Source organism: Fistularia commersonii, chromosome 18, assembly GCF_037954325.1.
Source record: "Fistularia commersonii isolate RoL2024-O1a breed Wild chromosome 18, RoL_Fcom_v1.0, whole genome shotgun sequence".
NCBI lineage: Eukaryota > Metazoa > Chordata > Actinopteri > Syngnathiformes > Fistulariidae > Fistularia > Fistularia commersonii.
In genome coordinates this window covers 4,640,309-4,656,640 of record NC_141301.1, presented here as the reverse complement: position 1 = coordinate 4,656,640, position 16,332 = coordinate 4,640,309, and the positions used below count along the sequence as shown (strand labels likewise).

The window sequence follows — 16,332 nt, the reverse complement described above, 5'->3', positions numbered from 1 at the left end:
TGCTTCATTTCGACCATGTTGCGAAAATACGAGTGGAGTCTCAGTGACGAAGTTAAGTTTCTCTTAACAATGAACTTTTAGGAACGGGGGTTTATTTTTCTTAAATATCATGGTTTATAATAACTTAACAAAAATCAGAGACTTTGTTTTAACAGGATTCATAGGACTCAACCCTTTGTATAATGGCCCGGTGGGTGCCCTTTTTTTTCTCACTTACTTAGCCATCCTCACAGGGAACACTTTCATTCTAGTTTTTGTGGGATCGGAAAGACGTCTCCACAAACCGACCTATCTGATCTTCTGCCACCTGGCTGCGAACGACTTGCTATTCGGGACCGTGACCCTGCCGAAAGCCATATCCAGATACTGGTGGGATGACAGAAGGACATCATTCGGCACCTGTTTCGCTCAGATGTACTTCGTTCACTCTCTCGGGGCGATTCACTCCCTCCTGCTGCTCATCATGGCTTTCGATCGTTTCATCGCGGTCTGCCTGCCGCTGAAGTATCCCGTCCTCATGACCAACCGCAGCATGTCAGTCGTCTGCAGCCTGACGTGGATCGTGACGTTCCTGAGAATGCTGGGAGTTGTGTTACACGCCCTGAGCTTGACCTATTGCGACTCCAACGTCATCTTGCGGTGCTACTGCGACCACGGTTCCATCACAAACCTCGGGTGCGGGAACGCCGTAAAAGACGTCCAGACCGTCGCTTTCATTTTGGCCATGTTCAGCCTCTTGGTGCCGCTCTCATTCATACTCTTCTCCTACTCTGCCATCTTCCTGGTTGTTTTGAGGATGCAGAATGCCGAGGGGCGATACAAAGTCATGTCCACTTGTATGCCGCAGTTGCTCATTTCGAGCCTGTACTACTGTCCGAGATGTTTCGTTTACCTGTCTAATTTGGTGCAGTTTTCTTTCAGCCTGGATCTCAAAATCGCCCTGATCATGTTGTACAGTCTTTTCCCGTGTGTTGTCAATCCGGCTATATATTGCCTCAAAACCAAGGACATTAAGGATATTTTGAAAAAGAGGATAAAAACTGTTAAAAGCAGAATGAGGGAACGATTAAAGTAGTGCTTTTTGCAGTAAAATGAAGTTGTTTTCTTTCCTTTATTTCTATTCACCAAGTGGCAAATGTCAATCAAACAGTGAATGAAAGGTGAATTATTCTTAGGGGTTGTTTTAATGTTTTCTTTAGCTTCCTTTGAATGAAAATGAGAGGATCGACAAAGGATGCGGGATAAACATCATCAGTAATAGAAAAAAAGGACTTTTTACATGAAATCAATTAGGAGATAGAGAAGTGTAAAATGCTTGCAAATGTGACTGCTCAAGCTCATATTTTCTGTCAGAATCATGTGCAGAGTTAGTTTTTTTTTTTTTTTTCCTTTCTAAAACATTAAAATAATTAATTCTAGTTTTCATTATTATTGCCGTACGTTAAGGAATGTACAACCTTGTATGTTAATCACTTACGAGGAATGAATCCATGTCTGAAAAGCCAAGAAACCCTGTTGACCTTGCTTTTGAAAGTACCAACATGTGCAGGCACGCACGCATGCACGCACACAAACACACACACACACACACACACACACACACACACACACACACACACAGGAAAAATAGAAAAAAACGATGCCTTTTTCCAATTTTCATACATTATCAAATCACAACTAACTGTATGACAAATGAATTATCCTCCAACTCATATTATATGTTTTTCTGGTGCAGTCAACAAAGACATTTATCATAGAGAATTAAATAACCCCAAAAACAAGCTCCAATAAAAAAAACAATATTTTTAAGCAATATTTAAAAAAAGCATTTACAATATTTTGATCCACTTTATGTGATCAATATAAAATTATAGATACAATATATTATAATTTCATATTACATGTATATGCTGCATATGTGAGCCCAGTTGAAATGAAGAAAACAAGAAATATATTATATTATATTATATTATATTATATTATATTATATTATATTATATTATATTATATTATATTATATTATATTATATTATATTATATTATATTATTAAACTATGTTGCAGAGTAGTAAGAGACATATATATAGTATATATATATATGAAATGTATATATACGTATATATCCATATAAATATACGCACATGCATATATATAATATATCATTTATATTTCCAGTTGAAGCAATTGTTATGGTTCATAATTATCTAAAATAGTCATAATATAATTATGATTATTTTTATTCTTGTTATAAATTGGGGTTAAAAAATGTTTCATACAAAATATCCAACCCAGTACTGTTGTGGACTCTTATATATGATTATCTGATTATTTCCAGTAAAATTATCAGATCAAACCCTGACAAATATTTTAGATTAAACCAGTTTAGTTTGTATCTCTGTCATGAATTTAGTCGTGAACAAGCTGCGGAAAAAAATCACCAGCTTTATTATCTCCGTTCTCATTTTTTTTCTTACGTATCTCCCTGAACATCTGTGATGAGATGATAAGGTGTAGATTGTGCTGATCTCTGCTAGTCTGCTAATTGCACAGGCCATTTAGTAAGAATTACATTAATCCCTAGAGTGCGCTTATTGTCATTTTCCCGTTTTATGATAAACGGCTGGAAAATGAGAAAACACCTGCGACGGTCAACTCATGCAGGCATCGGCGCAGACCAACATGGATTTTCCACACCATGATCAATGGAAACAGCCGATCCTAAAGACCCCAAATGAATTTATTTAGCTAGTTTGCGCAGAGATACCGGTGTGGTGCAGGGGGGTTTGGTCAATTCTCCATTATCTACTGAAGGTCAATCATCCAGAGACCCGTTGAAAACTGGATGCACTGAACAGGAAAGCTGATATTGCTTTGATATATCATAACTGCATACTGATATATATTAAAACTTGCAGAACTTGCACATCAACCTGGGCCACATTCGCCTGCCGAATGAATAAAATGAATAAAATGAGGCCCCAAAAATCTGTCCATGATGGTTGCGATTTGAGACTTTAATCCGTACATCGAGCGCATCAGGTATGGATCGCTCGAAAAAGTTAGACCCTTCGTTGGTTCGATTGTGATGCGTGTTTTTCATCTTATCACCTAAAAATAACACATAAGAGGGGTTTGTGTACCCTCCACTGTGTTTTCATGCAAACCACATTGTTGGATAACTCTCACGAAATACTGAATTGACTTTGCACGGTTATCATCGACGATGGACACATCCACCCTCCCTCCAGGAGAGAAGCCCTTTGGGATTTACCTGGATTACGTACAACGCAGCTTTTTTACCAGAGGAGAGGGCGTCTCATCCTCCTCGTGGCTGCACATCCTCCGTCAGACTATGCAGGTGAGACTTGCAATATTTTCAAGTGAAATAATTTTAAATGTTCTCATATTTAAATCACTGTTATTACTCTGTTTATTGTGTACATTTTAATGCATTTTTTTTTTTTCCTGTACTACGTTAATGTTCTTCGATGTTCTTTTTGGTATCTCTCTTAGGCTCAGCTTGATGATATGGTTTCCGAGGTACCTTGACTTGTATGTTGAAATGTGTCTTTTGAAAGCTTGCTGCCATAAAATCAAAGAATTATGTCGTACACTAACGGAACCAGAATACAATATTTCTTTATCACCGGATTCCCAGGACTGTCTCCGGAATATTACGGACCCGTGTCGGCCCTGCTCTTTCTCCTCCTTCTGTGTATTGCAGCCGGGAATATGTTTATTTTGGTGTTCGTTAAATGCGTCAAGTGTCTTCACAAACCGACGTATCTGATCTTTTGCCACCTGTCCTTGACCGATCTAGCGTTTGGCACTGTCACTCTGCCAAAAATCATCTCCAAATACTGGTTTAACGACAGCATGATTTCCTTTTACAGCTGCTTTGCACAAATGTACTTTGTCCATTTCCTAGGGGCCACCCACTCCTTCATTCTGATGGTGATGGCCCTCGATCGTTTCCTCGCCATCCTCGCCCCGTTGCGGTACGCCACAATTTTCACGAACGCCACCGTGTCCGTGTTGTGCGGGATATCGTGGCTCATGCCAATCTCGTGGATGGTGGGCATCGTCCTGGACGCTCTTACGTTGCCCTTTTGTAAATCCAACATAATCGTGCAGTGCTATTGCGACCACATCGCGATCACGGCGTTGGGTTGCGACAACGTGCGAGGCGTCCAAGTCGTTGCTTTCGGCTTTGCTATGTTTAGCTTGCTCGTGCCTCTGGGTTTTATTATATTCTCTTATTTTATCATCATCGTCACTGTGCTGAGAGTATCCAGCGGCGACAGAGGCCTCAAGGCTTTATCCACCTGCACGCCGCAACTCCTGATTACCAGTCTGTACTACATGCCGAGATGCTTCGTATACTTGGCGAACAACGTGGGCTTCACCTTCAGTACTCCTATCCGTATCGCCGTTGTGATGCTGTACAGTCTGTTACCCGCTGCCATCAACCCAATCATTTACTGTTTCAAAACCAAGGATGTTAAGGAAAACTTGAAAAAGATCATTTTCAGCAGAAAAATCAGCAATGGCTAGTTTACCTCGACGTTGCAGAACGGGTTTTTCGAAATGATTTCTTGGTGCTGTGGAGTTAATCCTGAACTAGGGGTCCCCTGTTACGTCACTGAACCCTTTTCCTTTAGTTTTCGATATGTTAACAATAATCTGCTCGCTTCATGGCAGTGTTCAATGTCGTTCTTTTGTTCTTGTAATGTAAATATGGATGAATAAAATATATTGTAAATATATCACATATATGAATTTACGACTTCTCTGGCCATGTGTGGGCATTTAGAATAGTCTTCCTCCATTATACCCTATTCTCTGCATCTGCAACTAACTTTATCTCTCATTATATCCACAGTAGTATTTTTACTATAAAGCAATATTTCTTTTCTGTGAAATTGATAGAAATAATAAAAAATTTAAAAAGACAATCCATAGCGACGTGCCAACCTTTTGCCCAGTTCCAATTTCAGGTCAATTTTCAATCCCCCCTATAATCATTCTGCCAATTTGCAATAAATCAAATTAACTCTAAAAGCAAGCAATCTCACAAGATCAATATCAATAACGTTACCTTTATTTCATATACTAATTCCATTATTTATGTATTAAGTGTTTTGTGTCATGAATCATGTTTTTTCTGTTTAAAGATGATGTAATCTTTTCAACCAACTGACAATTTTGGAAAAACTTGAAAAAAAATTATATATTTAAACAAGAACTCAGTAAAAACAGTGGGTTTTCGAGCAAATATTTTTATATTTAGACCAGTTTTCCACATCATATGAAAAGAGTAAGAGCAAAGTTCATGCATGCTTAAGTTGGTCTACAGAAATACGGTATAACTATAACTATATATGTATGCACATATATGCATATACATGTGTATGTGTATAAACATACGTATATAACACATACGTATACATATACATACATATGTGTGTATATATATATATATACACACATATGTATGTATATACAGCATGTATGTTATTAGAATTAAGGAAAGTATATACACATGTATATGTATATAAATACATTAATGATACATACAAACATAGATATATAACTTCCATATATATGTTATCTATAGCATATATACATAAACACACACACATATATATATATATATACATATACATATCTATACATATATATGTGTTTGTGTCTGTGCAGAGCACCTATTGGAATGCACTTTAATATACAAAGACAATAAAGATATTCTATTCTATTTTGCAGAATCAACTAACCAGCTGTAGTTCCCACCATGTTGAATAAAGATATACTCAAATCCCTCTAAATTTTTTTCCATTCCATTTCGAGTATTATTCAAGTGTTAAAGGGAAGCATAAAATTGAAAATATTCTGAAAAAAATATCCATTTGAATTCAAGAAACGTCCTTGACTGAATTTGACCCGAAACATGCATCACTGCAGAACCCACTTTACATCTTCTTCTTGTTGCTATTTAAATTATGTTTTTGTGTTAAGCATGGCACAAATACAAATATTTGGTATCTATTGCTTTAAAAAAAATGTGTACAATTTATTAGCACATTTTTGTTCCCCCCGCCCTTTTCCTTGTTATTTTTCTTTCATAATCATTTTTTAATTTCATTTTAATTATCAGCTGTGTTTCCTTTTTTTCAATATCCCATTTTAGTTACACTTCAACCATATTCTTCTGTTATTACCGTGTCACGCACACTATGGAGCCCTGCTGTGAGCCAATAATAACAAAAATGTAATTATATCACTTTGCCAAAAACTATGGATTCATAGATGCGAGTGCACGGGCTAAAAGAGCAGATATCGAATGCGTGATATTTTCCATCTCCTGAAAAGCGCATGAAAGGGTCATTTCAGTCCCATGGCCTGCAGCGGAGCGACAACCACATGCATCCAAAGCGCACGCCAGGACGCCTCGCTGTGTGATTCTACGTGCTCATCAGGGGCCGGCAATTTTGCTGTCTCCTCAAAAGTGAGCCATCGCGCTGATTCTGGGAACCCGGTTTTGTAACTGTTCTCTGCTTTCTACGAATCAATACCAGCTGTCAAGGTGTGTGCTGATGGCACTCGGAGGCTTTCACCGGCCAAAAAACATCTCTGTATCGGCATTCACATGGTCGGCGCGAGGCGATTTTATGTCTTAAAATCCACCCCTCCCTCCGAATCTAGCCTTGGACCTTGATATTTTTCTATTTTCTTTTCCAGGTTGACAGGAGCGAGCATTTCTCCATCCAGGACGTTCGTCTGTCAGCGAGAAATGGAGAATTTGTGGCAGACGCCATCAGTCACTGAAGTCTCCACAAAGGCGATTCCCGACAGGGCGTTTTTGAAAATGTCCACTGGCTTTGTGTGGCTTGTCTGAGGAGAATGGAAATAACAAACCCGTGTATAGAATATAATGATGTGTTGCATGTGTTCTGATTTTATATTTTCACCATTAGAGGACTGTTTGACGGGAAAGTTAATGGTTCACCAAATGGGAAGGAAAGTTCAGACCATTTTTACCCTAAAGTGCAGCAAGTGGAATTCATCCCAGCCTTTTACTTTATTAATTAAAAGTTATTTTAATTCCTCAAACGTCCACCCCTGACATCCAGGAAAACGGAGATATCTATCCCAGGTGGCGATGCAAGTTCACCCACTGCAGTGCTTCATCCCGGGGCATCCATCTCCATCAGAGAAGCAGATGGAGCTGGAGAAGTCTGACTTTGGCAGCAGAAGAGTCCTGGGACATTCACATGTCGCTTTATCTTCCTACCGATTTTTCTGACACCGTTCATGTTGTCACGATGCGTGACATAAGATTCTGTTTCCTCGTCAACACAGAAAAAAAACACCGAAGTCATCTTCGGCCTGGAACTGCATTTGGCGTTTGGCAAACAAACATCAAATTTCATTAGAGGCTGAATGTGTCTTCCCGAAACATTTTAAAAATGTGTTTGACCTTGCAGAATCCATCATTGAGAACCAGCGGATATTAACTGCAATTTATTTTAATTTTCTAATGGGGAAAATTTAACAGGGTTTAATTTTCATAGCCATCAATCTTCAATAAAAAACTAGATAAACTGAAAGGGATTAACGCAAATTGATCCAAGAACAAATAGCGTGCTCTTCATTTGCTTTACTTTTGGAAATAGCATCGAGGACCTTCCAAAAGCCTTCCCTCGCGCAGTAAAGGTTATGATCTTGTGCCATGTAGTAATTCCAAAAACTTATCCCGGGTTTATGATACCATCAATCTTGAGAGTAAGAAGCCTTTATATATTTTTTTCCATTTTTACACTTACCATTAACATTCAAGGGACGCGTGCCAACTAGTGTGTCCTCCAGCAGAGCAAGGGAGATTTTCTATGTTTTTATTTACACAAACTTACAAAATGGAATAACATTACGCTTATCATGGACTTAAATTTACATGTCATCCAATTTACAAGCTTAACAAATTAGAAATAAATAAAAAGAAATTGTGAATTATAATATAAATAACCTCAAAACATAAGTCAGGCTCTCACAAATTTAGCCAGTGCTTGGCGAGATTTGTAATGCAAATACATTTAGCTATTATTTCCAACTCCAGATCGATTGAAATTCTGAACTTCCTCTTAACACCACTACTAGTGATGCTTTTAACCTTTCTTGGAGTCATAACTTATTGAAAAAAAGCATAAAAAAAACATTATAACAGTGCCTCACAAGACTGCTCCTACGCTACAACACCACAACGCAGAATCCCTGTGACTTTTTTCGTGTGTTCGTACACTGAGGCTTGTCCACAAGTTGATTCAAAATTGTATCGAAATCTCATCGGCCAATATATTCGTAATCAGTGGTGTCTGTAAGCTGAGGTTCTACTGTAATATTAATTGGGCATGGATTTACATTTGAATTAATGCGAGCTTTTCCATTTTAAGAGTTAATAGTAAAAACTAGTTTTGATATAACTATATAAAATTTTATTTGTCTACATTGCCTAATGGGGCTGCAGAGGAACAGGTCACCCCCAACCAACAACTCACTTTCTCCGCCTATTCCTTTCAACGCAGCGTAGTTACAATGCAGTGATCTAAATTTTCATGGACTGCCGGTCTGCGATTGTTGCTTCTGAAAATATTTTATTGATGCCAAAGCTACAGGGGCATGGCCCCGCCAAAACAACTGACCCGGTGCTGTATCTTTTGCCATGTCGAAGGTATAAACCTGTTTGAAAAAGCCATCTGGTCCCACCATCTGTCTCTGAGCAGTGCAGGTTGACTTCGCCACGCCTGGGCGCAGCGTCGACAGATGTAACATACCGGGGGACGAGAAAGCACCATGTCCCGAGACGGTATCTGTGAGCTTCGTCTCCGCGCTTGCATTTACTCGATCAACAGATGAGGATTCACAACAGGGAGAAAACAGAGAGAGAGAGTGTGTATGGGGTGAGGGCGACACAAATTTAAATGTGACATTTAAATGCAATCTTACTTTGCAATTCATGGCGATAAGAAAGAAATGTCAACAGTGCTTTCTAGGTACCACAATTTCTTCCTGTCCTGTCTGCACTGACTTCCCTTCATCAATGCATGATAGTAACTATGTATCTTCTCCAGAATCCTTGAGTTATCTCATTTCACAGGTTCTCAGGTAGCATCTCTTGATCCCCTGGTCCTGCAAGACGCCCACCATATTATTATATTACAGATCAAGTCAAGTCAGATTTTATTTACATGGTGCCAAATCACAACTCTCATGAGACTTTCCATGTCTGGATCACCCTCTTTAAATTGATTGACAGAAACCCAACATTCTCTCGCCAGCATGCACTCAGCGACAGCGAAGAGAAAAAAATCCCTTTTGCCAGGCGGAAACCTTAGATTGAACCGAGCTCAAGGTGGGTGGACTTCGGTTTTTACCGCTAGAGGTAGAAAGAAAAAGCTAGAACCATGGTCAGAGGGTCCTGGAACTAATTCGTCTTCAACTTGCAGCATTTTGACTTAACATCTGTAATCCTACAAATAGTTTGAAAGATTTATTTCAACTTTCGACTTCAATGTAAAATTCAAACATTGTGGATGAAATTGTTTGCGAAGAATACGCTGTTACACGGCTTGGGTGGTAGCATATGTTCTTCGGATACCGCGTGCATTGTTTATGTCCGCTCTTGCTTTTGTGTTTTTTTTTATCAGTTTCATTTTTGTCATTTTTCAGAACTATAATCATGTTCTCTCTTTCATTTTCCCATTGCCTTGTTCTCTTTCTTCACATATACGTTTGACTTTGGGGTTGATTAGGATAGGTAAGTGACTAATTCCGGTTTAGACCTAACAATTTTTGCGGTCTAAGACTAAAAACTGAAAAATTTTAGAAGTTTTACTGGAGTTGCAGTGCGCTCCTGTCATCTCAGCCCCTAAGTATAAGGCGGTAATCTGACCAGTTTCACATCAGTCTTTTCCTTGTCTTGGGGTTTAGAACAATGTCAAACGTGTTTGATATTATTGCAAGACTTTCAGTCTTTGCGGCAGCAACAACAACCAGTGGATGAGCTCGAACAAATGAATCGACTGGAATGGCGAAGGACGTCCTGATCAGTATGGACCATCCAGAAAGAGGATGGTGGAGCTGTGGGCAGAACGGCCCAGCTTGTACGATGTCAACTCTCAAATGAATTACAGCAGAGCGGAGAAGGAAAAATGACGGAGTGAAGCAGCAAATACCTGGTGAAAACACTGCATGGTGGGAAAAAATTGCTGAAAGAATTTATTTTTATTTAATTATTCACCGGTAATTTAATTTTAAAAAGTGACCCTGTAAGATTCACGGTCTTTGTAAAATCTCAGTATCAGCCGGGTGTCAGACTCAAAACTAAAAACTAGTCTTTAGACGTGAGGATGATAATAGTTTTGCACAAATCTTTTCCACATCTTTTCAGTCTTTTCATGTATGGGTAGCTTAGGCTATCGTAGTTGCGACTTGAGTCAAAAATCGCCTTATGTCAATCTGTAGGAACGGATCTCCGGCGTACCTCAAGGACTCCCTGTAACTGTTAGTAGCTGCTATCTCTGTCTCGCTTTCCTTCTCTCTTTTTACCCAAACTTGTCGAGAAAATTAAGCTTGGCTCCTCCCAAAGTCTTTGCAGTTTCCTTGCCAAAGTTGAGGCTCGTGCACTGAAGAAGACTCTTGGATGAGGCGTTAAACGTCTTCAAGTGAATAAATTCAAGTCAAATTGCCTTGACAAGAAGATTTTCACAAGAACTCATGGGGGAGTCTCGGGTTTCTATCATTCGTATCTGTCATTTTAAAGAGTGCGTCCAGACCTGCTCGTCATGGAAAATGCCACGAGACAACAGTGTCGTTATTGGGCGTCATATAAATAAGATCTGACTTGACTGCGTATCACAAAATGAACTTTTCAAATTTTGCTCATTCACTGTTCACCAAAGTCCATATGAAAGCAGAACCTCTTGCGTTGCAGTCGCTGCTGGTCAGCACTGCATCATTTAAGGGTATGAAGTACTGAGGAGGAAGATATCGTAGCAACTGCCCGACACGGCATGACCAGCAGAGGGAGAACTACAGGGCTGTGAGCAAAGTGGTGTTTAACTCCCAATTTCCCAGTTTGTAATCCTGACTAACACACCCCCTCTGATGTCAGCCCGCGCCTGGACAAACTACTTCTGAGGGATTCCAGAACGGACTGCAGTAACACGATGAAATTGTTTACTGTGACAACATGCTTGAAATTAAGTCTTGTCTATTGTACTAAGGTCTTAGAGTCTTAGAATACTGTGTTTGTTTTGCTTTATTGGTCTTGTGAATATTCTCCACATGGGTTCTTCCCGCTGAGTTTGATCAATAGAGAAAAAAAATTGTTGCCTTGAGAAACATGTCCTAAGGGGGCCATTTGTTTCCCCGCTATATCCCAGATGGTGACTTCATTCAGACAGTGCGGCTTTCATTCATTTAGCGAAAGGGAGAAAACCGCAGCCCTGCCCTGAATTGGATTTGAGTTACATTTATGGCCCGCTGGCTTACCATTGCTGCCAATAGCCAAACAGATGGGGGTGAGACTAACGTCTTTAGAATTTTCAACCAGAATCAGATTACAACTTTCAAATGCTTTAGAAGGTTTTTTTTGTCCATTTTTTCAACAGGGCACAGCTGCTGTTAAGTATAACAAAAGGACATATTAACCCCTTAGAGTGACGGTGACAGTCTTGAATTGAAGGCAGAGGAAACTCAGCTCATTTTTGCTTGCTAGGCAGTGACAAAATAGGCATGTTTTGCATAAGATAATTATTTTGCCTCTGCAAACAGCAAGATTCAAGAAATATTTGGCACTTGCAAATTTGAGTTGTTGTCTTCTTCTTTTCCAGTTGAAATATTTGAATACACTCTAATTACTGTTTGTCTTGCAGTTTGGTTGCTTAGCCTCCCACTTTAACTCGAATAAAGCAGTCCGCAGGATTAAGGTTAGTTGAAGCCAGAGTGATTAGTCAGAGCTAATGTTTGGAGGGTAAATCCTTCATTGCGGTGGGGTGGAGTCGACACAGTTTAGACAACTTGCCTATTCACTGCTACATGAGGAATTAACGCAAGGTGTGTTGTACGGTCTTAATGTCTCTTAAATCCTTCAATAATTCTTAATCCTGAAAATTAAGTAAAACAAACCATCAACTAATCTTCACTTCATTAGGCTTAAGATGTTCACTTATGTTCTTGTGGAAAGAAGCTCTTCATTAATGAGGACGACTGTTTTGAGGTTGGGTCTGACTTGGGGGAAATGAAATGGGATGAATGCTGCTTATAATCGGTTTTAATTGCCATATTCACAAATACTGTAACAGTTTACAGGATATTTTTCACAACATAAAGAATTACATTTACGATCGTTAGTTTTTTTCTTCCCCAAGTTGGACCTTGTGACTGCCAGATGCCTACGTCTAGCATTGAAAACAAAAATACATTCTTTAAAAAAAAATCCTTTATTGAAGGAAGACATTCTTGAATGTCGACAGCTGCATTTGATTTTAGAGTGGTATTCAAAAAACAATAAAAAGACATTGAGACGGCACGTAAAAAATATTTTTTTTTCAAAATAAAGAAAAAAAAAAATTACACTACCAACTCAGAAATCTCATTTTTGAGTTGTAACACCTAGAGACTAGCTACTTTCATATGAATTTGTAGTCCTCCTAAACTGTTACATATGGCAGGGATAAAGAACTACCACTAGAAAAAAATTAAACTTAAGATATGTAGTGTTAACTTTACAAAAACCAAAGGAAAATAACACTGTACATCTTAAAAACATTAAATATACACATACTTTTGTTCGGTTGGTCTTTTGTTTCAAGAGTGTGAATTGAGTATATCAGGGTTATATGGCATAAACAAAACTTCAGGTCCAATTCCTATGCAACCTACTCGTCATCCTCCTCTTCCTCCTCCTCCTCCTCCTCCTCTTCTCCCTCCTCCTCCTCGTCCTCCTCTTCATCGTCATCATCTGCGGGTGCAGCTGACCCTGAATCCACTTTGCCCTTCGTGCGGTAGGCGACAATATCCTGCATGACAATATTTGTGAAATAAGGGCTGCCACATAATGTTATTAAAAATACTGTCAAGGGAAGTAAATAACCGACCTTGTCATATTTCTCTTTCAACTTGGCAGCCTTCTTCTCATATGGCTGTTTGTCCTCCGCCGACGAGCTATTCCACATCTCCCCCAACTTCTTTGCCGTGTCGCCGATAGAGAGTCCGGGATTCTCACCTTTGACCTTGGGGCGAAAGTCCGCGCAGAACAAGAAGAATGCTGACCTGTGGGTGAAAAAAAAAAAAAAAAAAACACAACACATGTCAGAAATCCTGGATTCGAGGGTAATCCCTGTCAAAAAGGAACCAGTTTGATAACCTCAAGTGCCAACTAAGTACATACGGTGGTCTTTTTGGGGCATTGGGATCTTTAAATCGCTTCTTCTTCTGTCCCTTTGGTGGAATGTAGTTCCTCATTTCCCGCTCATACCGCACCTTGTCCTGTTTGGCCATGTCTTCAAACTTGCCCTTCTCTTTGGGCGACATTGTCTATTAGAAAACACAAGTGGGGTTTTGAACAATTTGAACCACACACACACAAACTAGGAATTATGTATAGAAAATGAATTAGATGACAGGTAGGATGACTACCTTCCACCGCTCTGAACATTTCTTGGAGAATTCCGCAAAGTTGACACTGGCATCGGGATGCTTCTTCTTGTGCTCCTCTCTGCATGTTTGCACAAAGTAGGCGTACGAGGACATTTTGCCCCTTGGTTTCTTTGGGTCCTTCACCATCTTGTCTTACTAAAAAAATGTGAGAAAATGAATATTTAAATAAAAAAAAAAAGATGCAGGTCTACTTGCGCAGCAGCACGTACAATATGCTAACACGTCCCTCCTCAGTTTTAACCCGCCTTGCTTTGTCGGTTCCATCTATTGTTTAGAGCGGGCGGTGGGAGGAGGGAGCCCGGGGTGAGTGATGAGCCATTGTATGTAGAGGCCAGCTTGATGCCAGTTTAACTGCCACAACGCCTCCGAAGACAAAGTACTTTCATGGTGGTTTGCAGTCCCTTTCACCAAAAAGAAGCCTGAAATAACGGGTTCTGCTCTGACACTAAGCAATTTGTTTTTACAGTACCAAGTGTGACAAGTCGCTCGCAATTCCTTGAAGTTTAGCATTAGCTTCACCGTCTCTTATTGTTCGCTAGCGCTCGCTACTTAGCCGTTAGCTAGCATCGCCACCATTAGCATACAGCCGCTCTTGCTAATTTCATGCGACGGTTATGAAAATGGCTGTTTGAATTTTCTAACAAAGGCTAGCGGGCTCCGCGGCCGCTAATCGGGCACACTGACACAGACTTTCACGTTAGAACCATGTTTGTCAAACGTCTTTTATTGAAAGTTTATAACTAAGCGGGAATTATATTGGAGGGCAAACGATGCTCTGCCTGTATTCCCCATACGGGATGCTTCAGCACCAGTCGACAGCGGTAAAGTACGTTGACATTCTCGCATGGGGGCTGTTAGCTTATATCGTAGCCATACGGCTACCCGGAGCATCCCAGTCGGATTAAACGACTAGCGTCGCTGTTCCCGTTCCCCTTACACCACGTAATCTCCGCGTCTCGCTTGTTTGTTATTTCTGGCCTTAGCCCTCTGTTTTAGACGAGACCCGTTGCTAAGTTAGCAATATGGTGTTTGAATGTGAACGGGAGATATGTAAGTGTCTCCGTTTCGCTCGGGCACAAACAGCGGCAAACGCTACGGTGAGTCAGCTGACGGCTTCGTAATAGTTAGACGGTAAGTGAACATATATGTGACGCTTACCCCCCAGATCGCTGTGCGAGGCCGGGCTCGTACGTCGTTACGTCTCAGACAATGGGAAGAAGAGCAGTACCGTCAGCGTGCGGTCCTCTGGGCTCCGAGCCGAGGAGCTCAACGTGTTTCCTGGATGCTGGGATCCGGCTGACGGACATTGGCTGCCGCCGAGTCCCCGGAGGATCCGATTGGACGACCGTCTGACAGAGCGGTAGTACGGTCAGATTCGGGACGCTGAACTTAGTTGAAATATAATTTATTTTTGTTAATTATGTCAACATTTTCTGCGAAAAAAATATATTAATATGATAATAGGTGTAGCACAAATTGGAAAAAGAATTCGATAATGAATGAAACAAAATATGTTCTGCATTAAGACAAGCTAAGAACAAGAAGAAGAAGCTAAGACAATTTATATTTCATATATTTCTTATTCTTCCTCCTTTCCACTATTATCTATTACTGTTATGTTTTTTACTTGAAACTCTGGCACAATTTCCTTCGGAATTAATAAAGTTGTTCTCATCTCATCTCATCATCTCATTAGAATCCACACACATATAAAAAAGGAATATATATATATATATATATATATATATATATATATATATATATATATATATATATATATAGATATATATATAGATATGTATGTATGAAAATTATATATACATGAATTATATATATATATATACTGCTCAAAAAAATAAAGGGAACGCTTAAAAAACATCCTAGATCTAAATGAATGAAATATTCTTATGAAATACTTTGCTTTTTACACAGTTGAATGTGCTGACAACAAAATCACACAAAAATGATCAATGGAAATCAATTGTATCAACCCATGGAGGTCTGGATAAGAATCACACTCAAAATTAAGGTGTAAAAACAAACTCCAGGCTGATCCAACATTGATGTAATGTCCTTAAAACAAGTCAAAATGAATCTGTGTTGCTTCCTGAGTGGACACTATGATTTCACAGAAGTGTGATTGCCTTGGAGTTACATTGTGTTGTTCAAGTGTTCCCTTTATTTTTTTGAGCAGTATATATATATATATATATATATCGTGAGCCACACATTACTCGCATTGGCAAGAATTCAGTGGCAATCCCCCAACATGAATCGATATGAGAAAGTTAATATTACTCTAAAATCAACTATGGGTTATCAGAAAAGTGGTGAGTATTGACAACGGACACAGCGTTAAGACGTAAAGAATGAAAGAATTCAGCAGTTTGGGTTAATTAGTCATGCTACATTTGATACTGATGCAGTAAAACGATTTGAAGCTTAAGTAAGTTTTCATGTTTTGTGGTTATATCAGGGCCCGTCTTTAAATAATGGGGGGATTTAAAATAACATCCCCAGTTATTTTTCAGAGAAGAGACTAGAAGGGATTTATTCAACGTCTCAGGGAATGAGGTTGATCAGCCTGCAGGTTCTTTCTTTGTGCATGCCTGCAGCA

General features: G+C 39.4%; 3 protein-coding genes across 3 annotated transcripts; 2 read left to right on the top strand and 1 right to left on the bottom strand.

The window, feature by feature from the left end:
• The first annotated feature begins 109 nt into the window (after positions 1-109).
• LOC147224222 (olfactory receptor 2AT4-like) lies at positions 110-1,075 on the top strand. Its single transcript, XM_086164959.1, has one exon. It carries the CDS (start codon positions 110-112, stop codon positions 1,073-1,075), a length of 966 nt encoding a protein of 321 aa, XP_086021085.1.
• Positions 1,076-3,602: 2,527 nt separating this feature from the next.
• Positions 3,603-4,553, top strand: LOC147224221 (olfactory receptor 52E8-like). Its single transcript, XM_086164958.1, has one exon. It carries the CDS (start codon positions 3,603-3,605, stop codon positions 4,551-4,553), a length of 951 nt encoding a protein of 316 aa, XP_086021084.1.
• A 7,759-nt stretch (positions 4,554-12,312) lies between these two features.
• Positions 12,313-15,014, bottom strand: LOC147224220 (high mobility group protein B1-like). Its single transcript, XM_086164709.1, has 5 exons — positions 14,874-15,014; positions 13,695-13,850; positions 13,447-13,592; positions 13,154-13,328; positions 12,313-13,075 (listed from the first exon to the last, which is right to left on the bottom strand). The coding sequence occupies exons 2-5, from the start codon at positions 13,839-13,841 to the stop codon at positions 12,935-12,937; spliced, it is 609 nt and encodes a 202-aa protein (XP_086020835.1). The 5' UTR covers positions 13,842-13,850; positions 14,874-15,014; the 3' UTR covers positions 12,313-12,934.
• Between the last annotated feature and the right edge of the window lie 1,318 nt (positions 15,015-16,332).